This window comes from Saccopteryx leptura, chromosome 5 (assembly GCF_036850995.1).
Source record: "Saccopteryx leptura isolate mSacLep1 chromosome 5, mSacLep1_pri_phased_curated, whole genome shotgun sequence".
NCBI lineage: Eukaryota > Metazoa > Chordata > Mammalia > Chiroptera > Emballonuridae > Saccopteryx > Saccopteryx leptura.
Window position 1 is genome coordinate 110,740,710 of NC_089507.1, and position 27,255 is coordinate 110,767,964.

General features: G+C 41.0%; 1 protein-coding gene across 17 annotated transcripts in view; it reads left to right on the forward strand.

Annotated features, from left to right (window-relative positions):
- Positions 1 to 27,255, forward strand: part of CREM (cAMP responsive element modulator) — a 514,873-nt gene that overhangs the window by 430,209 nt on the left and 57,409 nt on the right. For 12 of the 17 annotated variants that reach the window (XM_066386683.1, XM_066386684.1, XM_066386692.1 and 9 more), the window contains exons 2-3: positions 16,974 to 17,074; positions 23,700 to 23,823. In XM_066386683.1, coding sequence (XP_066242780.1) covers positions 17,028 to 17,074; positions 23,700 to 23,823 — 171 coding nt within the window. In that variant the 5' untranslated portion in view covers positions 16,974 to 17,027. Of the gene's footprint in view, positions 1 to 15,930; positions 16,015 to 16,969; positions 17,075 to 17,795; positions 17,834 to 23,699; positions 23,824 to 27,255 lie in introns of those variants that run through there. The other 5 variants (XM_066386682.1, XM_066386685.1, XM_066386690.1 and 2 more) reach the window with 5 other exon arrangements.

Here is a 27,255-nt window from a genome sequence, read left to right on the forward strand (position 1 = left end):
ACTGCCTGGTCAAGCAAAAATCTGATGTTTTTACAACAAACTTTTTAAAGCTTCTACTAACTACCTCAACTTATAATGCTCTGTACTTTGGATATCTTTTTTGTGTGTGTGGCAGAGACAGAGAGAGTCACAGAGAGGGACAGATAGGAACAGACAGACAGGAAGGGAGAGAGATGAGAAACATCAATTCTTTGTTGTGGCTCCTTAGTTGTTCATTGATTGATTTCTCATATGTGCCTTTACTGTGGGGGTACAGCAGACTGAGTGACCCCTTGCTCAAGGTGGCGACCTCAGGGTGTTGAACCCGGGTCCTCTGCATCCCAATCCGACGCTCCATCCACTGCACCACCGCCTGGTCAGGCTGGATATCTTTTCTTAAGGCAAGGGGTAAACATTGGAGAATTTTGAGGAAATGTCATGTTTGGATTTGCATTTTGAATATAGAGTTGAGGTGTAATGAAGTGGATTGTGAGGGATTCAGTGAGGTTTCAGAGAGTTGAAGTAATTTGAAGGAGAGAATTGTTGTATAGAGAGGCTTTAACTGCTTTAACTGTGTCAAGTAATGATGAATTTCAGAACTAGAGCAGTAACAGTGAGGATAGACTGAAGTAGGTGAGATATTTAGGCTATAAAACCACTGAGGCTAAGCAAGCTGGTGGTTTTGTCTATATTCCAAACACAGTTAGACATTTCACATTTATTATTCCATTTGTTCTTCACAACAAGATTTATATCATCTCCATTTGACAGATAGGAAAAAGTTGCTTGGAGAAATGAAATAATTGTTTGAGATCACACAGCTAATGAATGAATGATAGAACTCATGTTAAAACCCAGATCAACCTCCAGTGCCAGTGTGTGTGTGTGTGTGTGTGTGTGTGTGTGTGTGTGTGTGTGACAGAGACAGAGAGACAGATAGGGAGAGACAGAAAGGGAGAGAGATGAGAAACATCAGTTCTTCATTGTAGCACCTTAGTTGTTCATTGATTTCTTTCTCATATGTGCCTTGATGGGGGGAGGGGCTACAGCAGAACGAGTGACTCCTTGCTCAAGCTGGTGTCCTCGGAGTTTTTAATTTGGGTCCTCTATGTCCCAGTGTGATGCACCACGGCCTGGTCAGGCTGCCCAGTGCTTTTTATATGACATACTACCACTAGACCATCAATCACTAGGCCACTTTGCCTCCTCAGGAACTGGGGATAAAGGAAGTGGATAATGAAGACAGAGATGGACTCCCAGATAAAGCTGGGTCAGTGGTGATGCTAGTCACTGTGGTAAGACTACAGAAAAGGAGAGATGCAGAGAGGTTGTTGAGGTTAGTTTTGAACTCTTTGTGCCGAAAGGATCTGTGAGCAAGTCATTAAATGACATCTAACAGGCATATACACTCAGGCTAGAATTGAGCTAAATAGACAGACAGGTCTGGGCTGGAGATGAGATTTGAGTCTCATCAGTTGAGGAAGAAATGCCCTAGGGCAGGCGTGGCCAACAGTTTTTGCCTCCGGGCCAGATTAGAAAGAACTTTTTTCATGGGCCGGATGAAATATTAAAATTAAAGAATGTTAAATACAAAAACAATTCATTTAAGTAAACAAAATTTTATTATGTAATTTGTTTATGAATAAATATAACTGAGTGAAAAAAATTTTTAATATACAATGTTATTTTAATAAAAATATAATTATATATTGTATAAATATCCAAATGTAATCAATTGAAACAATATTTAATTAATAGAATGAGCTTGAAGGGGTTACATTGCAAATAAAATAATTACTTTGTTTTACAAACAGCCTGGACACATTTTCAGTTATCAACTGCAGCTATTGTCTATGCTACAATGCAAGTTGATTCAGCACACTTGACCACAAAAATAGCAAATTGTTTGACCGTGGGTGCTCACTGGCAAACTCCGCCTAAAAGAATGTGGGTTTCACATCGCTTCTAAACGCCAAACAGTTCATATCGAGTACAAAAGTTGTAAATCTTTATAATCAAATTTTTTTAAAAAATAAAGAAGTATCGTGAATCCGACCAATTATTGGAAGTTAACCCTAGATTAGTCACATGCGGAATTCTTTTCCGCGTATCACTATCTTCTTTTTTTTTTTTAATAAATAAATTTTTATTAATTTTAATGGGGTGACATCAATAAATCAGGGTACATATATTCAAAGAAAACATATCCAGGTTATCTTGTCATTCAATTATGTTGCATACCCATCACCCAAAGTCAGATTGTCCTTCCTCACCTTCTATCTAGTTTTCTTTGTGCCCCTCCCCCTCCCCTCTCCTTCCTTCCCTCCCCCTGCCCCCCCGTAACCACCATACTATTGTCCATGTCTCTTAGTCTCATTTCTTTGTCCCATCAATGTGTGGAATCCTGCAGTTCTTGTTTTTTTTCTGATTTACTTCTTTCATTCCGTATAAAATTATCAAGATCCCACCATTTTGTTGTAAGTGATCTGATGTCATCATTTCTTATGGCTCAATAGTATACCATGGTGTATATGTGCAACATCTTTTTTTTTATCTTATTTTTATTAATTTTAATGCAGTGACATTGATAAATCAGGGTACATATGTTCCGAGAAAACATCTCCAGATTATTTTGACCTTTGATTGTGCTGCATACCTCTCACTCAAAGTCAAATCGTCCTCCGTCACCTTCTATCTGGTTTTCTTTGTGCCCCTACCCTCCCCCAACTCCCTCCCTCTCCTACCTCGCCCCCTCCCCACCCCTCCACCCCACTCCCTGTTACCATCACATTCTTGTCCATGTCTCTGAGTCTCATTTTTATGTCCCATCTATGCATGTGTTCATATAGTTCTTAGTTTTTTCTGATTTACTTATTTCACTCCATATAATGTTATCAAGGTCCATCCATGTTGTTGTAAACGATCCAATGTCATCATTTCTTATGGCCGAGTAGTATTCCGTAGTATATATGTACCAAAGCTTTTTTATCCACTCGTCCACTGACGGACACTTGGGCTGTTTCCAGATCTTTGCTATTGTGAACAATGCTGCTATAAACATGAGGGTGCATTTCTCCTTCTGGAACCATTCTATGGTGTCCTTGGGGTATATTCCTAAAAGTGGGATGGCTGGGTCAAAAGTGTGCCACATCTTCTTTATCCAGTCTTCTATTTTTTTTTTACAGTGATTAAAGCCTTTAAGCAAACTCTTGGCCAATACAGCAAGAATCCATAAAAGAGTAGTGTCCTTAACAAGTTCACCAAGTCCAAGTTGGCCCCCAACACCATGCCAAGTCCCTGATAAATGCAACCCAAACCCAGTTCAGTCTGTTAGGAGTTGTGTCCCAAGGAGCAGGAGTCCAGGAAAAGTCCACATCCAGGAAAAGTCAGCATGGCACTGGAATTGTTGTCACAATTCTATACTTTGCAGCTCACGTCCAAGTCCCAATGACCGCTGCTTCTAGCTGGCAATGATTCAGGTAGACTGGAAAATCCACCTGCAGTATGTGTGGAGATGAAGCCTCTGTTCTCCTCTGCCTTGAGAGACGGGACCAGGTTGCTTTTCCCTGGAGCTCTGCGACTGTGGCGTGGTAAAGAGAACCTTGGGATATACTAAGCTGAGTGGCAAAGGTAGATTCATAATAGAAGTTGGCAAAAGGGGGAAAGAGAGCTCTAAATTAGGAGTAGGTCCCAGCCTGAAATATGAGTGGGGCATTGAGGGAGGAGGAATAAAGGAAACACTATATATTAAACAAAGCAGCAGAAAATAGGACTGTCAACACCCACAACAGAGATCTTCGAGGGAAGAATAAAAAACCTGACTATTCAGGCAAGGCATAGGTAAGTGGCCCTTGTGCAAATGAGATCAGTTTACCTGCTTTTTGGAAGAAATACCCTAGGCTCGTCCACAGTATCGTAGATGGGGCTGACAGCCCTGGGCACCTTCAGCCTTCAGTGGCAAACCCCAGCATTCTGGGCAAGGTTAGGTCATAGGTGGCTGGAGCAGGGCTGGAAGAGACTGAACCCTCCCTTAGAAGAGCAAGGAGGAAACCTACCTTCCAGTGTCTCTGTTTCCTCACAGCAGAGGCATGTAAGCCTGGCAGGCTTTAGCTCAATGACCTTCCTTTCCACTATTGAAGCAGGACCCAGACGGAATCCTAAGAGACCCCTTTGGGGTGTTGGAGCCTTTAAGGGCTTATCCTCAAAGCTGGTAGTTCACCTGATCTCTATTGGGCTTTTTCTGCCTCTTGGAATCTTAAAAGCCATGCTCAGAAGATCTCGCTGAGGGGTTTGAGGATCCCCATCCACCTATATAAATCTTTTCCATATATCTGGGGCTATTTGGAAAAAGACAAAACAGTGTTATTAGCTGGATCAAATAAAGAAGGTAGTAGTTTGCAGGAGAAAAAGATTTGGCGTCTCCTGTTCATCAGCATTCAAAAGAAATTTAAAATTTTTTAAGTAAAAAGCATGGTATGGTAGACCCATAGGAGTTCCAGGGTATGACTCCCCCCTTTTAAATTTTTTTAAATTGACCTTAAAATATTTGCTGACTACACTTTAGTAATACCTTGACTTTAAAGATTGTAAGAAATACACATAATTCAAAAGGTTTGACAAAATACAGTAAATGCTTTTGCTCCATATGCAAGAGCATTATCAGTTTAACCTGTTTAGGAAACCCAATAATAGAACAATGAATATGGACAATGAGCTATATAGCATGCTTAGCAGCCTCTCCTGTTCTGACGGAAGTTACTATAAATCCAGAATATGTATCCACTGTAACGTGGACATAGGACTGTTTGCCAAATGAAGGTATATGAGTAACCTCCATTTGCCAAAGTTGTCCTGGTAGGGGTCCTTGAGGGTTAACTCCAAATTAAGGGACAGATTGTAGTATAGGACCCCTAGGACAGGATTTTCCAATCTGCCATGCTGCTTCCTGAGAAAGTTGAAACTGTTTACACAGGGCTGCAGCGTTCTGGTGACGAATAGTATGAGACTGAATTGCTCAATCTGTCATGGTTGCTCCACATAATTTTCTTTTGGGTAGCTTGATCAACAAGGGCATTCCCCATTCCCTTGTGCTAAAGCTCCAGGGAGCATGGAGTGAGCTCAAGTATGTCCTATAAAACATGGAGCTCTATGTTGACATACAAGTGTTTGAAGAAGGAGGAAGTGCTGAAATAGTTCATCAGTAGTTGTCCCTAAGACCACAGTCTTTATAGTGGAAACATCATAAGTAAATATTTGCTGTCTGTATATAGATTAAAGGGGGAATATGGTAAATGCTGAAAAGTCATGATAATGGCATATAATTCTAGTCTTTGAGCTGATTTTAAGTTGACAGTTTCAGTATAAAGTTGTCCATTGATTTGCAAGAGCGATTTGCCATTTAGTGGAAGTTTCCCAGAGCCATTGTTGTTGACCCTTTGAAAAAAGGAACAACAATAATTTTGAGGCTCAAAACCTGTAAGCTGTAAGTGTCGCCTATGCCCCTTGATAATCCAGGAGGCAACAAGATCAAAATATGGAAGTGTATTCCATGGGCTATTAGATGGTTCAATGTGCCCAAGCTGTAGCTGCTCTTATACCCATTGAGCAGCTGCCTAAGTTTCTCCTCAGAAAGGGGCCGTTGGTCTACCCATACAGGATTATCTGATTTCCAAGTAATTGGGTCTGCACAATACATGGAGCTACCAAGGCCCCTATGCTAAATTTTGATGTCCTAATCTACACCTTCTGGTATTGGGTGCCACTTCTATGGGGGTGAGAATTCCTCGCTGTTCTTTCCCTAGTCCCTTGGTGGGCAAAAATCCCCGATCAAGCATCTGAGTACTGACTAGACCATTAGGACTGACAAGAAACACTCCCATATTTTTCAAAACATCTCTACCTCACAAATTAACTGGCAATCCAGGGAGCACATAAGGTTTAAAAAATCCAGAATGACCTTCTTAATCTTCCCAATTTAGAAAACTAGAACTTTGTTGAGAGGATTTACTTTGCCCTATACCTTGTAATTCTGTGGCTGCTGCATGAGTGGGCCAGGAAGGAGACCGATGTACCTTAGCAATAACTGATACATCAGCTCCAGTATCTAAAAATCCTTTAAATTTATGCTCATGTATTATTAGTTCTATTTCAGGGCATTCCTGACCTATTTTTTTAATCCAATTGGCAAAATCAGAGTAGCCAAATCAATTTGCTTGGGGCCCCTTTTGCAGGATGTGGCCTGAGAAGCAGAATTAGCATCCTTATACTATTCTTCTAACTGCCTGAATTAGCCGTGAGACAAATTCTTTTTCTTTTTTTCTTTTTTTGATTAATTTTAATGGGGTGACATTGATAAAATTGTCTTCTGTCACCTTCTAACTCAGCGGTTCTCAACCTGTGGGTCGCGACCCCGGCGGGGTCGAACGACCAAAACACAGGGGTCGCCTAAAGCTATCAGAAAATACATATTTATTATACAATACATTTTTAAATAAAATATGTATTTCCGATGGTTTTAGGCAACCCCTGTGTTTTGGTCGTTCGACCCCCAACAGGGTCGCGACCCACAGGTTGAGAATCGCTGTTCTAACTGGTTTTCTTTGTGCCCCTCCCCTCCCCCAACCCCCTCCCTCTCCTCCCCCCCACCCTGTAACCCCAACACTGTTGTCCATGTCTCTGAGTCTCATTTTTATGTCCCACCTATGTGTGGAATCATATAGTTCTTAGTGGGGTTTTTTTATGTACTTATTTTGTTCAGTATAATGTTATCAAGGTCCATCCATATTATTGTAAATGATCCGACGTCATCATTTCTTATAGCTGAGTAGTATTCCATAGTATATATATACCAAAGCTTTTTTTTCTTTTTACTCTTAATTCTTTACTTCTAATTTATTTCTTTTTTTTTTAATTTATTAAATTTAATGCAGTGGCCCTGGCCGGTTCGCTCAGCGGTAAGGCGTCGGCCTAGCGTGCGGAGGACCCGGGTTCGATTCCCAGCCAGGGCACACAGGAGAAGCGCCCATTTGCTTCTCCACCCCTCCGCCGCGCTTTCCTCTCTGTCTCTCTCTTCCCCTCCCGCAGCCAAGGCTCCATTGGAGCAAAGATGGCCCAGGCGCTGGGGATGGCTCTGTGGCCTCTGCCTCAGGCGCTAGAGTGGCTCTGGTCGCAACATGGCGACGCCCAGGATGGGCAGAGCATCGCCCCCTGGTGGGCAGAGCATCGCCCCATGGTGGGCAGAGCGTCGCCCCCTGGTGGACAGAGCGTTGCCCCATGGTGGGCGTGCCGGGTGGATCCCGGTTGGGCGCATGCGGGAGTCTGTCTGACTGTCTCTCCCTGTTTCCAGCTTCAGAAAAATGAAAAAAATAAAAAAATAAAAATTAAAAATTAAAAAATAAAAAAAAAAATTTAATGCAGTGACATTGATAAATCAGGGTATATACGTTGAGAGAAAACATCTTCCGATTATTTTAACATTTGATTGTGCTGTATACCCCTCCCCCAAAGTCAAATTGTCTTCCGTCACCTTCTATCTGATTTTCTTTGTGCCCCTCCCCTCCCCCAACCCCTCTCTCCTTCCTCGACCCATCCCCCCTCCCCTTTCCCCCCTCCCCCCCTCCCCCCCCACCCCTGTTGCCATCACATTCTTGTTCATGTCTCTGAGTCTCATTTTTATGTCCCATCTATGTATGGATTCATATAGTTCTTAGTTTTTTTCTGATTTACTTATTTCACTCCGTATAATGTTATCAAGGCCCATCCATGTTATTGTAAATGATCCGATGTTATCATTTCTTATGGCTGAGTAGTATTCCATAGTATATATGTACCAAAGCTTTTTTATCCACTCGTCCTCTGACGGACACTTGGGCTGTTTCCAGATCTTCGCTATTGTGAACAATGTTGCCACAAAAATGGGGGAGCATTTCTCTTTTTGGAGCTGCTCTATGGTGTTATTGGGGTATATTCCTAAAAGTGGGATAGCTGGGTCAAAAGGCAGTTCTATTTTTAATTTTTTGAGGAATCTCCATACTGTTTTCCACAGTGGCTGCACCAGTTTGCATTCCTACCAGCAGTGCAGGAGGGTTCCCTTTTCTCCACATCCTCACCAGCACTTAGTCTGTGTTGTTTTGTTGATGAGCACCATTCTGGCTGGTGTGAGGTGATATCTCATTGTGGTTTTAATTTGCATTTCTCTGATGATTAGTGATGTTGAGCATTTTTTCATATGCCTATTGGCCATCTCTATGTTCTCTTTGGAGAAGTGTCTATTCATTTCTTTTTTCCATTTTTGGATTGGATTGTTTGTCTTCCTGGTGTTGAGATTTACAAGTTCTTTATAAAATTTGGTTATTAACCCCTTATCAGATTATTGTCAAATATGTTCTCCCATTGTGTAGTTTGTCTTTTTATTCTGTTCCTGTTGTTTTTAGCTGTGCAAAAGCTTTTTAGTTTGATATAGTCCCATTTGTTTATCCTGTCTTTTATTTCACTTCCCCATAGAGAAAAATCAGCAAATATATTGCTCCGAGAGATATCAGAGAGCTTACTGTCTATGTTTTCTTCTAAGATACTTATGGTTTCATGGCCTACATTTAAGTCTTTTATCCATTTTGAGTTTATTTTTGTGAGTGGTGTAAGCTGGTGATCTAGTTTCATTTTTTTGCAGGTAGCTGTCCAATTTTCCCAACACCATTTGTTAAAGAGGCTGTCTTTACTCCATTATATTTCCTTACCTCTTTTGTCAAATATCAGTTGTCCATAGAACTGTGGGTTTATTTCTGGGTTCTCTGTTCTGTTCCATTGATCTATATGCCTGTACTTATGCCATTACCAGGCTGTTTTGAGTACAATGGCCTTGTAGTATGACTTGATATCAGGAAGTGTGATACCTCCCACTTTATTCTTCTTTTTTAAGATTGCTGAGGCTATTCGTGTTCTTTTTTGGTTCCAAAGAAATTTTTGGAATATGTGATCTATATCTTTGAAGTATGTCATTGGTATTTTAATTGGTATTGCATTGAATTTATAGATTGCTTTGGGTAATATTGACATTTTAATGATGTTTCTTCCTAACCATGAGCACGGTATATGCTTCCACTTGTTTGTATCTTCCTTAATTTCTTTTATCAATGCTTTGTAATTTTCCGAGTACAAGTCTTTAGTGGTTAAGTTTACTCCTAGGTCCTTTATTTTTTTGGTTATAATTGTGAAGGGTTTTGTCTCCTTAATTTCTCTTTTTGACTGTTCATTGTTGGCATATAAAAATGCCTCTGATTTTTGAGTATTAATTTTAAATCCTGCCTCTTTGCTGAATTCATTTATTAGGTCCAGTAGGGTTTTTTTAATTTTATTTATTTATTTATTCATTTTAGAGAGGAGAGGGAGGGAGAGACAGAGAGAGGAGAGACAGAGAGAGAGAAGTGGGGGAGGAGCTGGAAGCATCAACTCCCATATGTGCCTTGACCAGGCAAGCCCAGGGTTTCGAACCGGCAACCTCAGCATTTCCAGGTCTACGCTTTATCCACTGCGCCACCACAGGTCAGGCAGGTCCAGTAGTTTTTTGACTGAGACTTTAGGGTTTTCTATATACAATGGCATATCATCTGCAAATAATGATAGTTTTACTTCTTCTTTTCCAACTTGAATGCCTTTTATTTCTTCTTCTTGTCTCATTGCTGTGGCTAGGACTTCCAGGACTATGTTAAATAAGAGTGGTGAAAGGGGGCACCCCTGCCTTGCTCCTGATCTTAAGGGTATTGCTTTTAATTTTTGCCCATTGAATATGATGTTGGCTGTGGGTTTCTCATAGATGGCTTTTATCATGTTGATGTATGTTCCCTGTATTCCCACTTTGCTGAGAGTTTTGATCATGAATGGGTGCTGGATTTTATCAAATGCTTTTTCTGCATCTACTGAAATTATCATATGGTTTTTCTCCTTCTTTTTGTTTATGTGGTGAATCACATTGATTGATTGTGAATATTGTACCAGCCTTGCCTCCCCAGAATAAATCCCACTTGATCATGGTGTATGATTTTTTCCATATATTTTTGGATCTGGTTTGCTAATATTTTGTTGAAGATTTTAGCATCTATATTCATCAGAGATGTTGACCTATAATTTTTTTTCATTGTGTTGTCTTTGCCTGGTTTTGGAATCAGAATTATGCTCGCCTCATAAAAGGAGCTTGGAAGTCTTCCTTCCTCTTGAATTTTTGAAATGGTTTGAGAAGGACAGGAGTTAGTTCTTCTTTGAATATTTGGTAGAATTTAGTTCTGAAGCCATCAGGCCCCGGACTTTACTTTGTTGGGAGTTTTTTGATAACTGTTTCGATCTCATTTGGTGTAATCAGTCTGTTTAGGTTTTCTGATTCTTCCAGATTGATTTTTGGAAGATTGTATGTTTCAAGGAATTTGTCCATTTCATCTAGGTTGTCTAGTTTTTTGGCATACAGTTCTTCATAGTATTTTCTTACAATATTTTGTATTTCTGTTGTGTCAGTTGTTATTTCTCCACTCATTTCTAATTTTATTTATTTGAGTCCTCTCTTTTTCTTGGTGAGTCTAGTTAAAGGTACATCAATCTTGTTTACCTTTTCAATAAACCAGCTCCTAGTTTCATTGATCCTCTGTATTGTATCTTTAGCCTCTATGTCATTTATTTCTGCTCTGATCTTTATTATTTCCTTCCTTCTACTAGCTCTGGGCTTTACTTGCTGTTCTTTTTCTAGTTCTTTTAGATGCAGGGTTAAGTTGTTTATTTGAGCTTTTTCTAGCTTCTTAAAGTGTGCCTGTAGTGCTATGAACTTCCCTCTCAGTACTGCTTTTGCTGTGTCCCATAAATTTTTAGTTGTTGTATGCTCATTGTGATTCATTTCTAGGAATTTTTTTATTTCTTCTTTGATCTCATTTTTAATCCATTCGTTATTTAACAACCTGCTATTTAGTTTCCATGTGTTTGAGAATTTTTGAGCTTTTCTGTTGTGCTTCATTTCTAGTTTCATGCCGTTGTGATCAGAGAAAGTGCTTGATATGATTTCAATCTTCTTAAATTTGTTGAGAGCACTTTTGTGCCCTAACATGTGGTCTATCCTAGGGAATGTACCATGAGTACTTGAAAAGAATGTATTCTGCTGCTTTAGGGTGAAAGGTTCTGAAGATATCTATTAAATCGAGTTGATCTAGTGCAGAGGTCTCAAACTCGCGGGCCGCATGCGGCCCGCTGAACAATTTTGTGCAGCCCGCAGACTAATCCACAAACTACAGTTTCTGGTCGTTTTGTGACACTGAAAAGTGTTGCGTAACAGTTGCCTTTTGTAGACCTAGTGCGGCTCTCCGAATGGCTGTGATCTTGCTCTGCGGCCCACATGCTGAGTTGAGTTGAGACCCCTGATCTAGTGTGTATTTAAATCTGCTGTTTCTTTGTTAATTTTCTTTCCTGAGGATCTATCTAGTGATGTTAGTGGAGTATTGAAATCCCCTACTATTATAGTATTGCTGTTGGTCTCGCCCTATAAATCCATCAATGTCTGCTTTATTTTTTTATGTGCTCCTATATTAGGTGCATAGATATTTATAACGGTTATATCTTCCTTTTGGATTGCTCCCTTTATCATTATGTAGTGACCTTCTTTATCTCTAACTATAGTCTTTGTTTTAAAGTCCATTTTGTCTGATATAAGTATTGCTACCCCAGCTTTTTTTTCATTACCATTTGCGTGAAATATTTTTTTCCATCCCTTTATCTTCAGTCTATGTGCATCTTTTGATTTAAAGTGTATCTCTTGTAGACAGCATATGTATGGGTCCTGTTTTCTTATCCATGCACCTACCCTATGTCTTTTGATCAGATCCTTTAATCCATTTACATTTAAGGTTATTATTAATATGTAATTGTTTATTTCCATTTTATTCTTTAAAACTGTATTCCTCTTTTGCTATATTCTTTTTCTCCTTTGATTTGTTTACAACAGGTCCCTTAGCATTTCTTGCAGCCATGGTTTGGTTGTAGTGAATTCCTTGAGGTTTTTTTGTCTGTAAAGCTTTTTATTTCTTCTTCCATTTTAAATGATAGCCTTGCTGGATAAATTAGTCTTTGATGTAGTCTCTTGTTCTGCATTACTTTGAATATTTCTTGCCATTCCCTTCTGGCCTCAAGTGTTTTTGTTGAGAAGTCAGAAGTCATCCTTATGGGGGCTCCTTTGTAGGTGATAGTCTTTTCTCTAGCAGCTTTTAATATTTTCTCTTTATCCCTTAGCTTTGGTATTTGAATTATGATGTGTCTTGGTGTTGATTTCTTTGGGTTTCTCCTTAATGGAGTTCTCTGTGCTTCCTGAACATGTGAGATGTTTTCCTGCCTTAATTGAGGGAAGTTTTCAGCTATGATATGCTTGAACAAAGTCTCTATCCCTTGTTCTTTCTCTTCTTCTTCTTCAGGAACCCCTATGATGTGGATGGTATTTCTCTTCATGTTGTCACAGAGTTCTCAGAATTTCCTCAGACTTTTTGAGTCTCTTTTCTTTTTTCTGCTCTGCTTCCGTTCCTTCATTTATCGTGTCCTCTAACTCGCTGATTCGATTCTCCGCTTCATCCATCCTGCTTTTAATTCCTTCCATTGTGTTATTTCAGATACTGTATTTGTCATTTCTGACTGATTCTTTTTTATTATTTCAATACCCTTCTTTATATTTGCTATCTCTTTATTTAGGTATTCATAATGACCATCTATTGTTGTTCTAATATCTTTGAGCATCGTAACAATCGTTATTTTAAACTCTGCATCTGGTAATTTGGTTATATCTGATTCACTTAGGTCCTTTTCTGGGGATTTCTCTTGGTTCCTTTGTGTTGCATTTCTTTTTCTTTGCATTTTCTCTGTGTAAAGGAAGGTTTTGGCCACTGGCTATTGCCTTGTTCCCTAGGTGTGGTCTGTCTTCAGGCCCACCACCCTCTCTTCTGTTGCTGCCTAGGGCTTTTGGGTTTGGGCGTTGCCGGTGCCTGCCCACTGGGGCTGTTGCTGTGGTTTCCACCTCTCCTTCACAGGGTGGCTGTGATCACGTGCTCGGGCGTACAAGCCTTGGTGGCCTTGGCCTTTGCCCCACCCCCGTGGGTGGCGTTATGTTTGCCCCTGAGAGCAGTGGCGAGCACCTTTGCTCAGCTGCGGGTCTCTGCCTGTTTCCAGCTCTTGCCCCACCCTTGCAGGAGGATCCCACTCATGGAACGGCTGCTAGCCTTGGGTCTACCAACTGGGCAGGACTGCGTGCCCACGCTCAGCTCAGTAGCGGAATTCCACCTGTTCTGGGCTTTTGGCTCCACCCCTGCAGGAGGAGCCAGCTCCCCAGTCTGGCCACAAGCCTCAGTTGCACGGGCAGGGCAAGGCTGTGCTCCTGTGCCCTTGCCCAAGGGCTGGTCTCCACCCCTTCCGTGGTTCTCGCCCTTCTCCCGCAGGCTGGATTAAAGGCTGCCAGCAGCTGGGCTTGACCGCTTTTGCTCGCCTACTCCTCCCCATCTGGGCAAGACTGAGCTCACACGTGAGCCCAGTGGCGGCCAGCAGGCTTCCGCCCCTGCCAACAGAACCCTGCTTCCGTGTCCCACCACCGCCCACCCTCCAGCGAGCCCTCAGCCATGTGGGGTGTGGGCGCTTCAGCTCAGACCCTAACACTGACTACTGTAGCCCCGAGAGCTCCTTCCTTCTAAGCAACTGTGCTCTGAGTGCCGCGGGAGAGCTTGTTTGGCTGGTGTCCTGCTTCCCTTTGCTGGTATTTCTGTTTCCAAGGGGAATATTTCCAAGGGGAAATATTCACTTCAGATTTGGGGAGTGACTTGTCCCAGGGGTTAGGGTGGCTGTCTCTCAAAATGTTTCTCCCTGTGCCTCCTAGATTACACTCTCTTTCTTGCTACTCTACTCTGGTCCTCTCCTCTCTCCTCTCTCCCCGTTCCCCAGAGCCCCCGGGTGAATGGTTGTGAAAGAGGTTTTCTGTGCGGCGCCTTTAAGAAGAATCCTCGGTCTGAGAAATCAGACTCTTTCTCATAAACAGTATCCTGACTTGTTTCCAGCTAAATACTGTCCTTACACATCTAGGCTCTGGGGCTGTGGGCTGGGGCTTTGTTCCGGGGACTCAGGACCCTCCCCTCTCTGCTAAACTCACTTCCCGCCACGCGAGTCTCTCCCGGCTGCCGTTCACTCTGGGGAGCTGGGCAGCCCTCTCCGTGTTTCCGCTTTTCCTACCAGTCTTGGTGTGGCTTCTTCAGTGTTCCTTGGTTGAAGAGTCCTCTTAGTTTAGTCCAAATTTGGTTTTTCCAGATGATAGTTCTTAAAATTATTTTGTATTCCACTTTGGTTCTGGGTGGTGGATGTTGGTACGTCCGCCTACTCCAGCGCCATCTTGTCTTCTCCACTATCTTCTTAAATATCTTGATTTCCAATAATAAAAGACTCTTCCGCTTCTGAGTAGCTGAGATTTTAAAGTAGCGGAGAATATTAAAAATTTAATTTCAGGCCGCATAAACTCATTACTGGCCTTCAGGTGGTATGTTGTCCATGCCTGCCCTAGGGAATGTGGAGGAGATTTTTGCAACAGGAAGCCTGGGAATACCAATCTTTTAAAGAGAACAAAGAAGGCAGAACAAAGGACTGGATAATCTGGAAGAAAAGCATGAGAATGATGTCATTAACAGGTCAAGAAAAAGGAACTAGTCAGATGGCAGCGTGAGATGAGAAAGACTCAGCATAACAGCTGCTAATTTTTAAGTTGAAGGTAGGGACGATGTGGGCCAGGGAATGCAGGCAGCCTCTAGGACAGCGACCCACAGGTTGAGAACCGCTGCTCTAGGACCTAGAAAAGGTGAGGAAAGAGATTTCTAAGAACCTTCAGAAACAAACACAGCCCTGCCAATACCTTGATTTCAACTTAGACCCACTTCAGACCCTGACCTCCAAAATTGTATAGTAATAGATTTGAGTTATTTTAAGCAAATTAACAAGAAAAAGTTGAAGGAGGGTGAAATAAGGAGAGCAGGAACTAGAAAGTATCGTTTTGATTTGGCTCACAGGCAGTCATTCACTGATGACTTTTAGTACTTGAAATGAAAGTTCTCTGATAAGCCTGAGTCAGGGTCTTTGTTCAGGGTCTTTGTGCCTAATGGTCTTTGTTCTGGTAGTGCCATCCTGTGGCTGTGGTGGCAGGAGGCTGGTGCTTTCTTCAGTGTTGCTTGCCTTTGGGAGTAGGAAATGGGTGGCTATTCCTGAACTTTACTGAATATCTTTTTCTGCTTCTTGAATTCTGAATTATAAGAATGTGTTTGTTATTCAAAAATTTAACTAAAGAGCCTGACCAGGTGGTGGCACAGTGGATAGAGTGTCAGAGTGGGACGCAGAAGATCCAGGTTCAAAACCCTGACATTGCCAGCTTGAGCATGGGCTCATCCAGCTGGAGCATGGGCTCACCAGCTTGAGCGTGGGGTTGCTGGCTTGAACTTGGGATCATAGACATGACCCCATGGTCAGTGGCTTGAGCCTAAACATCTCTGGCTTGAAGAACAAGGTCACTGGCTTGAGCCCAAGGTCGCTGGCTTGAGCAAGGGGTCACTCCTCCGCTGTAGCCCCCTCGGTCAAGGCACATATGAGAAAGCCTTGACCTCATATGAACAATTAAGGAGCCGCAACGAAGAATTGATATTTCTCATCCCTCTCCCTTCTGGTCTGTCTGTACCTGTCTGTCCTTCTCTCTGTCTCTCTCTCTCTCTGTCTCTGTCACCCCCCCCAAAAAAAAATTCAACTAAAGATAATGGTATTTCCAAGAAAAATATAGAAATTCTCTTTATATGGTATCTTGATCATCATTATTCCAATAATATCATTATTCTCTGTTTAAACATCTGTCTCCCTCATTATACTCCAGGCTCCTGGAAAGCAGGGACTCTTACTATTTGTATCTCTGGTTCCTAGCACAAGAGCCTGGTGTATCCTGGATGCCGATTACTCATTAATAAATAAGTGGTCCTTGCACTTTTGGTTACACAGTTTTTATGGAAGGTAAGATGTCCCCATGTAAAATGACAGCATAATAGAAGAGAGTATATAAACCTGAAGTAGTGGCACCATTCTCACTTTTCTGGTCATGTTGTACATAGCCTGGTTCCAATGCCCTACCATCTCTTGTTGTCCCACACTAGGGGTTGGGGGGTAGATAGTGACAGAAATAACCATTGCCTTAGTGTTCTTAGTGAGGTGTGTCAACCATGTCAGAGTTGATTGGGAAGATGTAACTCTACTCCAGAAGGGACCCTTCTGGAGGGAACTCTGAAGGCAGCTTGTCTGTGGCTGAGCACCACTGTGCTGGGTTGATGCCTAGAAGTAATTCTGGGTGTAATTTGTCCTTTGCAACCCTGAACTGAGGGCTCCCAGATAGCCTTTTATCTTTTTCTTTGCCAGTTTTACTGCATTCAGCATGCCAAATGCATATTTGAAAATATATTAGTAAAAACTGGTGGGCTTAATTGCCAGAGTGTATAAAACAGCTTTTTGACTAGATTGAAGGAGATTTTAGATGATCTGTTAATATTTTGTTTGGAGTTAAAAATCTTTGGCAAAACCTAGTTTAAATTTAAGGTAAATGAAAAATGATTGACAAATTTGTTATAGTAGAGTGAGATTTAAGAAAATGATGTTTATTAAGTGATTATTACCATTTATATAGAGAACTGATATCTGGGAGCAGTGCATAATTATATTAAATAACAGCACTGCTTTCTCTTTAATAGGAATGAATCTGAGAAACAACACATGATTTAGAAAAAAATGTTTTCATTTTTTTCTCTAGGAAGATCATAAAATGGAATAGAAGTAAAATTTAAAAATAAATATGGACTTTTCAGTTTTCTATACCGTTTTTTCAATTTTTATAGAAATTAGGGTATTTTTCTGATGTTCAGGTTTTAATGTCTTATAATAAAATGTTATAAACTCAATTCAACATTATAATTTTACTGCAGGATAAATAAAGAAGAAAACGGAGAAGGAGCAAAGCATTGATTACATATGTCTTAATGATGAGCAAATGTGGCAGGAAAAAATTCATTAGGACAAATCTAAGGTAGGTGGATATATACTTTTCTGTTTTCTTGAAAATTTTACTTGTAGAGCTTAAAGTTGAAATGAATAAATGAATAATGTAGCTATGTACACATAAATATATGTATGTGTATTATAATAAGATATGTACCCAAATTATTCAGCCATTCAATTAAGGAATTCATCTTTAACTGTGTACTGTGCTAGACTCCGTAGGGCAGGGGTTGGGAACCTAGGGCTCGCGAGCCAGTTGTGGCTCTTTTGATGGCTCCATTTGGCTCACAGACAAATCTTTAATAAAAAAAATAATAATGTTAAGAATATAAAACATTCTCATGTATTACAGTCCATTCATTTCCTACTGCTCATGTTCATGGTTGCAGACAGCTGGAGCCAATCACAGCTGTCCTTCAGGACACCAAATTTTTATTGGATAATGCGTACCGTACATGGGTCGTTGTATGGCTCTCATAGAATTACATTTTAAAATATGTGGCATTCATGGCTCTCTCAGCCAAAAAGGTTCCCGACCCCTGCTGTAGGGAATAAGTGCGCGTCACATTCAGCTTATGCTGGGACCATCTTTAGAGTCTGTTCAGCTCAGCTAGGAAGGACCATCTATTGGGACCATCTATTAGGATGTGTACAGAGTTTTTCTTGTTCTCCCTGTTTGCCTAAGTCTATACCAATGTTTTACAGAAATCCAAATAGAATTTTTCAAGTTTTCTCTTGATTACTTTCAGAAACATTCTGGTTCATTGGTTGGATCTAGCTTTAAAAGGCAGGTAAATTTTCTGTAACTTTTTTTTTTTTTGAGAGAGGGACAGACAGGAAGGGAGAGAGATAAGAAGCATCAGTTCTTCATTGAAGCACCTTAGTTGTTCATTGATTGCTTTCTCATATGTGCCTTGACCAGGGGGCTCAAGCCAGTGACCTTGGCTTCAAGCTGGAAGAGCTTGTGCTCAAGCCAGGAACCTCAAGGTTTCGAACCTGGGTCCTCAGTGTCGCAGGAGACACTCTATCCATTGTGCCACCACCTGTTCAGGCTAGTTAAGCTTTTTTGATGATTCAAAATAGTTATTGTAAATATCACTTACTGATTTCTAATTAATAAGCCTTTCAGTTTATTGTATTTAAAAAACTAGGCAATTTTACCCTGTGTGGACCCAAATTGTCACACTTGAAATTCTTGTAATGTTTATTATATTCTGTAGTTATTTCCTACCCACCCCCATTGTCTTATACTTAGTACATTTAGAAACCAGGTAAATAAGGATGTATTTGATGTAAAAATGAATGGATTTAAAGTGTGGACCAGGAGAGGTTCTCTTCATTTAGAAGTTTTAGTGTATGGACTTTGGGCCATTTGTTTTGCCCATGAATGGTAAACCTTTGCTTATTGTCTCGTTCTTGATTGAATTCTGTGTAGATATCAAATAGTTGAAACTTTATACAATATAGATTGGTTCCATAGATACTGAAGGGCCTACAGCAGAGGAGACTTCTGGGTGAGGTGGATGTTTTTTCTCCGTTGTATTAAAAGCTATTCTTCATCTTATTACATTCAGCCATACCAGTCCTTCTTCTGCCCGTTTTTATCTTCTTCTTTGTGTCCCCACTCAATCCAAATAGGCTCCCATGTCACCCAGATTCCCTACTACAACCAGGTTTTCTTCCTCACAGTCCTCCTTTCCTTCTCATCCTTCACTATACATCACGGCCCCACCCTCAGGCACTCTAAATCATTCCTTTCCTAAATTTCCTGAGTCATTTCATATATCCTTCACGCCATTTAAGGAGTTACTTTACTTGTATTAATTACTGATCTGTCTGATAGAATTTACCAGTAAGCTAAATTTTTCTCAGATTTTAAAGTATATTGGAATCCCTTTGATATAAAAAATTAGATCCCCAGAAAGTTTGTTTTAGTAGATTTGGGGTTGTGCCTGGGGATCTGCATCATCATCATCATCATCATTATTATTGTTGTTTACAAGTACAGTGATTCTCCCAGTAGAGCCCAAGCTCTATGCTGATCAGGTGTCCCTGATTCACTTCCCTGCACAGTGGGACACTCTAGCTTATCAGCAGGGCTGGCAGCCTCTTTGAGACTACTCTTGAGGTAGCCATGAGGATTCTACTGATAAGTGCCGACACTAACTGCCACCGGAGGAAAAACACGAGACTGACACACAAAGTTAGTTGCAAGAATCACACAGGCAATTTATTACTCACAAATCCTTTTGGCATGCCTGGGTACAGCTTAAGGGGGCCTGGCTGGCGTGCTCCTCTCAGCTGTCTTTGGTCAGAGCTCAGAGTGGAGTCCATGTTCACGTTGTAGTCTAGGTGACTACCTCAGCAGGGGCCCCTCAGGTTTAGTACCTTTTCTGGCCAAGGCCTTTTAACAGGTGTCAATCTACAGGATTATCACCTCAAACCACCTTTTTGGGAGTTCCTAGCAAGGAACCCTTTTTATGTTAATCTACTAAAATGTTACATCAAACCACTTTTTAAGATGTTCCTAAGGAAGCTCCTTATTTATGTTCATTTACAGAGTTATGACATCAAGCCACTTCTTATCTATGTATAACTTCACACACACACTAACTGGGCCCTGCTTGAAAGTCAGAGTCTGTTTATCACATTACAGAGTTATGACATCAAGCCACTTCTTATCTATGTATAACTTCACACACACACTAACTGGGCTCTGCTTAAATTCAGAGTTTAATCACATCTGCACACACTATATTAATTCCTAGCCAGACAGCATAACTATTTAATTTCCTTAATTAATTTTAATATTATATCTTAATTACTTTTATATATCTTACATATTTTTTATATTTCTATATATTTAATTACTATAACATATTACAATAACAGTGGTTAATTCTTTTTTCTTTTTTTTTTAATTTTTATTTATTCATTTTAGAGAGGAGAGGGAGAGAGAGAGAGAGAGAGAGAGAGAGAGAGAGGAGAGACAGAGATAGAGAAAGGGGGAGGAACTGGAAGCATCAACTCCCATATGTGCCTTGACCAGGCAAGCCCAGGGTTTCGAACCGGCAACCTCAGCATTTCCAGGTTGACGCTTTATCCACTGCGCCACCACAGGTCAGGCCAACAGTGGTTAATTCTAATCTAAGTTGTCTATGGACCATACTTTGAGAAACCAAGGAGCAACTAGTGAATGAATTCCTTCAGGGCAAAGGTTACAACTAACCCACTTTTGTATTTCCAGGGGCTGTCTGTCATGTAAATGGTGCTAAATGAATATCTCTAAAATGAATAGTTTACTGGGGAAGGCCTTTGAGTATATAATGTTTTAGTTGAGACTCAAAATCTTAGCAGAGCCTTTATAGAACTTTTAATAAAGGTGTAAGAAATAGCGTAAGACAGTATTTCTCAAGTTGATTCCACAACACGACTAGGACATGCCTAACCCTTTTCCATTTTAATTTAAAGTTCTAAGTGTCCTGCATACTTTTTGGATATGTATTTAGAGTTCTAAGATGGAAAAAAAACCATAGTATATTATTGACAGTTCAAAAAATGTACACTAGCAGGGAATAGTTTCTATAACTTTATTATTATTATTATTATTATTACTGTTGCATTTTAACTTTCTAGTAGGGTAAAATTTATTTAGATATGGAAATCATTAACTTAAAGAAATGATTCCATATAGAAATCATTAACTTAAAGTGAAACCCTAGGCAAAATCATTACCTCAAAAGTTTTTCCTGGTCCTAGCCAGATAGCTCGGTTCATTAGAGTGTTATAAAGTACTGTACTTTGATCTGTGGGTTACATAGAGACACTAAGGCAGGATACAGAAGAAATTTTGAGAAGTTTATTAATTAGCTGGCTAGCTACACAAGGCACAATCCCAAATTGTGTAGAAAGTCCATACAATTCTGTGGCTGATTTTATAGACCAGTCGTCGGCAAACTCATTGGTCAACAGAGCCAAATATCAACAGTATGACAATTGAAATTTCTTTTGAGAGCCAAATTTTTTAAACTTAAACTATATAGGTAGGTACATTCCTTATCGAGGAAGCGCCTGCACATGGTATTTTGTGGAAGAGCCACATTCAAAGGGCCAAAGAGCCACATGTGGCTTGCAAGCCACAGTTTGCCAACCAGGGTTATAGACTAAGTCACATACCGGCTGGGGTGAGTAAGGAGGGGATTGTGATCCCTTTGTCTAGAGCAGTGGTTCTCAAACTTTTTGAAGTTGGGGCGCATTTAAAATTCTACAAATAATTGTAGGTGCACTATATACAGATTTCTGAGAAATATGTTATAATAATTAAGTCAAATATTAAAGAAAAAATATATAAAGTCCAAGCATGCTTTTATGGTAATTAAATGAAATAAATATGACAAAATTAAATTTATTCTGACATTAAAAAACATTTTTTGAGTTATACTTTTTAGAATTTGTAAAAAAGAGGGGCTAAAAAATAAAAAAATTATCTTTTTATATATATATAGATACATTCTTAGTAAGATTTAGTAAATTCAGCAGGTCCCAGCACAAATGTGTTAAGTTTTTTCATTCTTGTGTTTATGAGAAACATGAGCCTGATGTGTCCTAGTGATTTCTTCAATGTTTGGGCATATATTTGAAAAGCAAACTCTCATTTCCTCCTCAATACATTGAAGTATTCCTCTCTTTTTACTTTTAATTGTGTTGAATGCAGAAAAACCCCACCATACATATTATCTTAACTTTACACCAAACAAAGAATAGAAGAAATTTGCCTCCAGTCTTTCCGGGGAACATGGGGGGTAGTGTAAACAATCCAGCACCACAGGTTAACAGCCTTTTTCAACCTAATCAAGCAAGTGAGGTGGGGGGTTGGGCAGACTGTCAGCTTACAGCCAATTCCCCACACCTCTGTCCCTCAAAAATCTAAACTCCAAAACCCTATTGGGTTTTTGGTCCCCAACAGGCATATATTTCTCTGGAATACTATAGGGCGCACCTGGAAATCTTTAGGGCGCACACTTTGAAAACCACTGGTCTAGAGGTATATGTTACTCTCATGACTTTAGGGTGAGTCCAAGTATAGGCATTCTGGATTAAGGTACATAGACATTGTTTTCTAAGGTTTTTAGATAAATTCTATCTTCTTTGCTCTGTGTGGCAATCGGCCCCAGGCACCCTTTCAGAGAATTCTAGGAATTAGCTAAACTATGACAAGATGTCTTACAAGTTGTCCTTATAAACCAGGAAGCTCCTGCATTCTTCTGTTTCTATTCTCTACAGAAAGAAGGGGGTAAAAAGCCTGCCTTTTCCTCTTTAAAATGGCATTGCTAATACTAAGTTTTACAGTTCCTTGGCACTTGATTACAGGAGCATCATTCCGAAGCACGGAAGTTTCTGGTTCAATCTTGGGTCAGGGCACATACAGGAACAGATTAATGTTCCCATCTCTCTCTTGCTCTCTCCCTTTCTCTCTCCAAAATCAATAAAATAAACATTAAAAAAAGGTATTTTCATGGAAAAAATTAGATTCTCCTACTTAAGTAACTGGGGAGCTGTAGGACAAGTGATCAAATCTGAGTGATTCAATTTGAGAGGCTTGTTTGTCAGAACCTACTTAGTGCTGACAGAGATAGACACACCTTTATATTATAATGCATTTACTAATACAGTGGCAAAATTCATTCATGTTACATCATAAAGCAGATGTATTCAGCCTTGAGAATCACAGACTCCAAGTAAAATAAAAAACTCTAATTTTAACACTCATTTATACTACAGGGCTTAAAATAATTATCAAGGAAACCATTATAAGATTCAAAACTAATTTTTTTAATAAACTAATTTCCAGAAAACATTTTACAGCTCTCCCCTTGCTAATGTTCATATCTAGTAAGCATAGGAAATACCTTAAATTTGGAGAGTTAGGGCTCTGCCAATAAACTTTTTTTCTTTTTTAAAAATTTTCCGGCCCTGGCCGGTTGGCTCAGTGGTAGAGCGTCGGCCTGGCGTGCGGGGGACCCGGGTTCGATTCCCGGCCAGGGCACATAGGAGAAGCGCCCATTTGCTTCTCCACCCCCCCCCCCCTCCTTCCTCTCTGTCTCTCTCTTCCCCTCCCGCAGCCAAGGCTCCATTGGAGCAAAGATGGCCCGGGCGCTGGGGATGGCTCCTTGGCCTCTGCCCCAGGCGCTAGAGTGGCTCTGGTCGCGGCAGAGCGACGCCCCGGAGGGACAGAGCATCGCCCCTGATGGGCGTGCCGGGTGGATCCTGGTTGGGCGCATGCAGGAGTCTGTCTGACTGTCTCTCCCTGTTTCCAGCTTCAGAAAGATACAAAAAAAAAAAAAAAAAAAAAATTCCATTGATTTGAGAGAAAAAGAGGAAGGAAGAGGGGGAAAGAAGAGAGAGAGAGAGAAGTATCAACTTGGTGTGCCCCTTAGTTGTATACTCATTAGTTGCTTCCCATATATGCCCTGACTGAGGATTGAACCCACGACCTTGGTGTGCCAGGACAATGCTCTATCCACTGAGCAACCCAGCCCAGGCTAAACTTATTTCTTGAAAAAATAAACTAGTACATTTGGATGACAGAAAGGTAAAAACAGAAATGTTTCAGATAGGACCTTAATATTTCTTTCTTTTTATTGTCTTTTCAGACAAATGACCATGGAAATGGTCAAATCTCAGCAGGATGGAGGTGTAACAGATTCTGTGGCAGAGAGAGAGTCTGCACGTATGGAGGGCCAGACTGGTCAAAATTCAGTCCCTACTTTAGCTCAGGTAAACTTGTTGTAGGCAATAGGCAGGCACTGATGAAAGTTAAACTATATGCAAATGAGAATTATGTGTGGATTCTTTTTCTTGATGTGCAATGATGTTATGTTTCTCTTGTTCCCTGGCTGTAAGCTGTTCTTACTGACTTGATTTAGAAGAGAATGTACATAAGAGAATTACTTAGCACTGTAACAGACACTTTGCAGTGCTCCCTCCACCACTATGCAGGAAAAAAAACCCTGCACAACAAGTAATCCTCGAGTTATTGTTTGAGAAGTTTGGTAATTCTAAATTGCTGTGGTTTTATACTCTTAGCTGTAAATATGGCAGAAATCTTGCCATTTGCTCAGCATATATTTGGTTTCATTTTTACCTTCTTTTTAGTTATGTAGCCTGAACTCTGGTGGCGCAGTGGATAAAGCGTCGACCTGGGAACCCTGAGGTTGCTGGTTCAAAACCCTGCACATGTCTGGTCAAGGCATATATGGGAGTTGATGCTTCCTGTTCCTCCCCCCTTTCTCTCTCTCTCTTTCTCCCTCCCTCCTCTCTAAAATGAATAAATAAATCTTTTTAGTTATGTGTTAAACTTTTGTTTTTTGGCTCCTAAAATTTCTTTCTGAGATCTATAAAAATAAATAGCAAAATCAAACTCATGTCTTTAGCTCAACAAACATTTATTGAGTAACCCCAGTATCTAGGCACTATCCTAGATGAATGGGGACATGTGGTTCCTGGCCTGAACTATCCCGTGGATTAGTGGGATAAACTGGTATTTGAATGAAGGTAGGAAAATATACCAAACCACTAACATATACAGAGGAGGGAGCCACCAGTTGACTAGGAGTGCTTTGCAGGGGACTTTACTTTGAAGCTTGATGTAAAGGGTGTGTAAGAGTTTGTCAGGTGGCTATGGATAGGGAAGAAAATTCTAATTCAGGGAAGACTGCAGTCAGAGAACTATAGGTGCTGAGGCTAGTGTCTGGACTGGGAAGTGGAGCTGGGCAAGGTTAGAGGAAGGTTGTCTATGTTTGAGACTGTATATTATCTTATATTTTTTGTTTGTTTTTTTACAGAGACAGAGAGTCAGAGAGAGGGATAGACGGGCAGACAAACAGGAACGGAGAGATGAGAAGCATTAATCATTAGTTTTTCGTTGCGCATTGCGACACCTTAGTTGTTCATTGATTGCTTTCTCATATGTGCCTTGACCGTGGGCCTTCAGCAGACCGAGTAACCCCTTGCTCGAGTATTATCTTGTATTCTAAATATTCTTGAAATATTCCCTAGTGTTTCATTGTGTAGAACACGTAGCAGCTGTGTAAGGTTGGGTTAAAGTCAGCAAGCTAGTAGTGGGGGCACCATTTGGGTGGGGTCATAGACACGTAGGGTCAGAGCAACAATGAGATTTAGACAGTGTCTTACAGGGAAGAGAAAGGGGGCCTCTTGACTGACTAGTAGGCTTAGCATGCCAGGGACTTCCTGGGTTGTCCTAGGCCAGACTTGGTTGCCCTGAGTTCTCTTCTTTCTGAAAACTCAGGGGACCCCATGCACCTAGCCTGCTTCTCTTTCCTCTTTCAAGCTCCTGATACCACTTGCTCCCTGAGGGTGTCTCCTCCCAACTATTCTGTGGAGCTGCATCTGCCTGGCAACACCTTTGTTACTTTGAAAGACAGGCATGCAGACCTTTGCTGTTTAAAAAAAGCCTGGCCTGACCTGTGGTGGCGTAGGGGATAAGGTGTCAACCTGGAAATGCTGAGGTCGCTGGTTCGAAGCCCTGGGCTTGCCTGGTCAAGGCACATATGGGAGTTGATGCTTCCAGCTCCTCCCCCCGTCTCTCTCTCCTCTCTCTCCCTCTCTGTCTCTCTCTCCTCTTTAAAAATGAATAAATAAAAAATTTTTAAAAAAGCGGCCCTGGCTGGTTGGCTCCATGGATAGAGCATCAGCCCGGTGTACAGACGTCCCAAGGTCGATCTCGGTTAGGATACACATGAGAAGCAACCATTTGCTTCTCTTCTCCTCTCCGCCTTCTTTCTCTCTTCCAGTGGCTCTGTTGTTTCCAGTGTTAGCTCTGGGCACTGAGGATAGCTTGGTTGATTCTCAAGTATCAGCCCCAGATGGGAGTTGCCGAGTGGATCTCAGTCAGGACGCATGCAGGATTCTCTCTATCTCCCCTCCTCTGACTTAGGAAAAAAAAAAAAAAGGAAAAGAAGTGAGATAGACTTCCACATGTGCCCTGACCTACCAGTATCCACCTGGCAACCCCTGTCTGGAGGTCTCTGGAGCCATGTTCCAATCAATTGAGCTATTTTTAGCCTCCAGCAATCAGCCACTGGCTGCGAGAGGGAGAGAGAAGTGATGGTCGCTTCTCCTGTGTGCCCTGACTGGGAATCAGACCTGGGACATTCGTATGCCAGAGTAATGTTCTATTGAGCCAACTGTCCAGGACCATTCTGCTTTTCTTTACTGAAATGGTAGTCTAAAGCAAATCTTCCTTCTGCCTCTACTTCCCTTTAAGAACTCTACACAATGTGTTTTTCTGGGCATTCTGGACCTGTGCAGTCAAAATCATTGATCTCCATTGCCTAAAGATGATCATTTGCAATTCTGAGGACCTTCAGCCTGGGTGAGCCTCAGAAGTTGCTAAAGAGGTTAAGTAATATGAAGCCTGCAAAATGACATTGGATTTATGAGGTTTTGGAATTAAAGAGTCTAGTGAACAGAAACTAAGTGTTAGTGGGTTAGAGAATAAATAAAAGAGAGGAAGTGAAAATTGGAAGTATAGATTCTTCAAGAAACTTTTCTGTGACATAATAGAGAAAGATAGGTCTGTGAGAACTGAGGTGTAAGAAAGTTAGGAGTGTTTTGAGTAAAATAGAGAGGGAGGTAGAGACTGGGGAGAAGGCTGCATCACAGAGCTAGAAAAAGTCCGTGTATACATTTATAATCTTCAACCTCCAAAATATCAAAGCTAGCAAATGTTGATATTTATTAACACCTGATAGCAAGTTTTGGGTCTCACTATATTATTCTATTTTTATATATTTTAAATATTTAATAAAAAAATTATGGGCCCTGGCCAGTTTGCTCAGTGGTAGAGCATCGGCCCAGCGTGTGGAAGTCCTGGGTTCGATTCCTGGTCAGGGCACACAGGAGAAGTGCCCATCTGCTTCTCCACCCTTCCCCCTCTTTTTTTTCTCTATCTCTCTCTTCTCCTCCCACAACCAAGGCTCCATTGGAGCAAAGTTGGCCGGATGCTGAGGATGGCTTCATGGCCTCTGCCTCAGGTGCTGGAATGGCTCCGATTGCAGTGGAGCAACGCCCCAGAGGGGCTAAGCATTGCCCCCTGGTGGGCATGCCGGGTGGATCCTGGTCAGGCGCATGTGGGGTCTATCTGCCTCCCCCAACTTCTCACTTTGCAAAAATACAAAAAAATATATA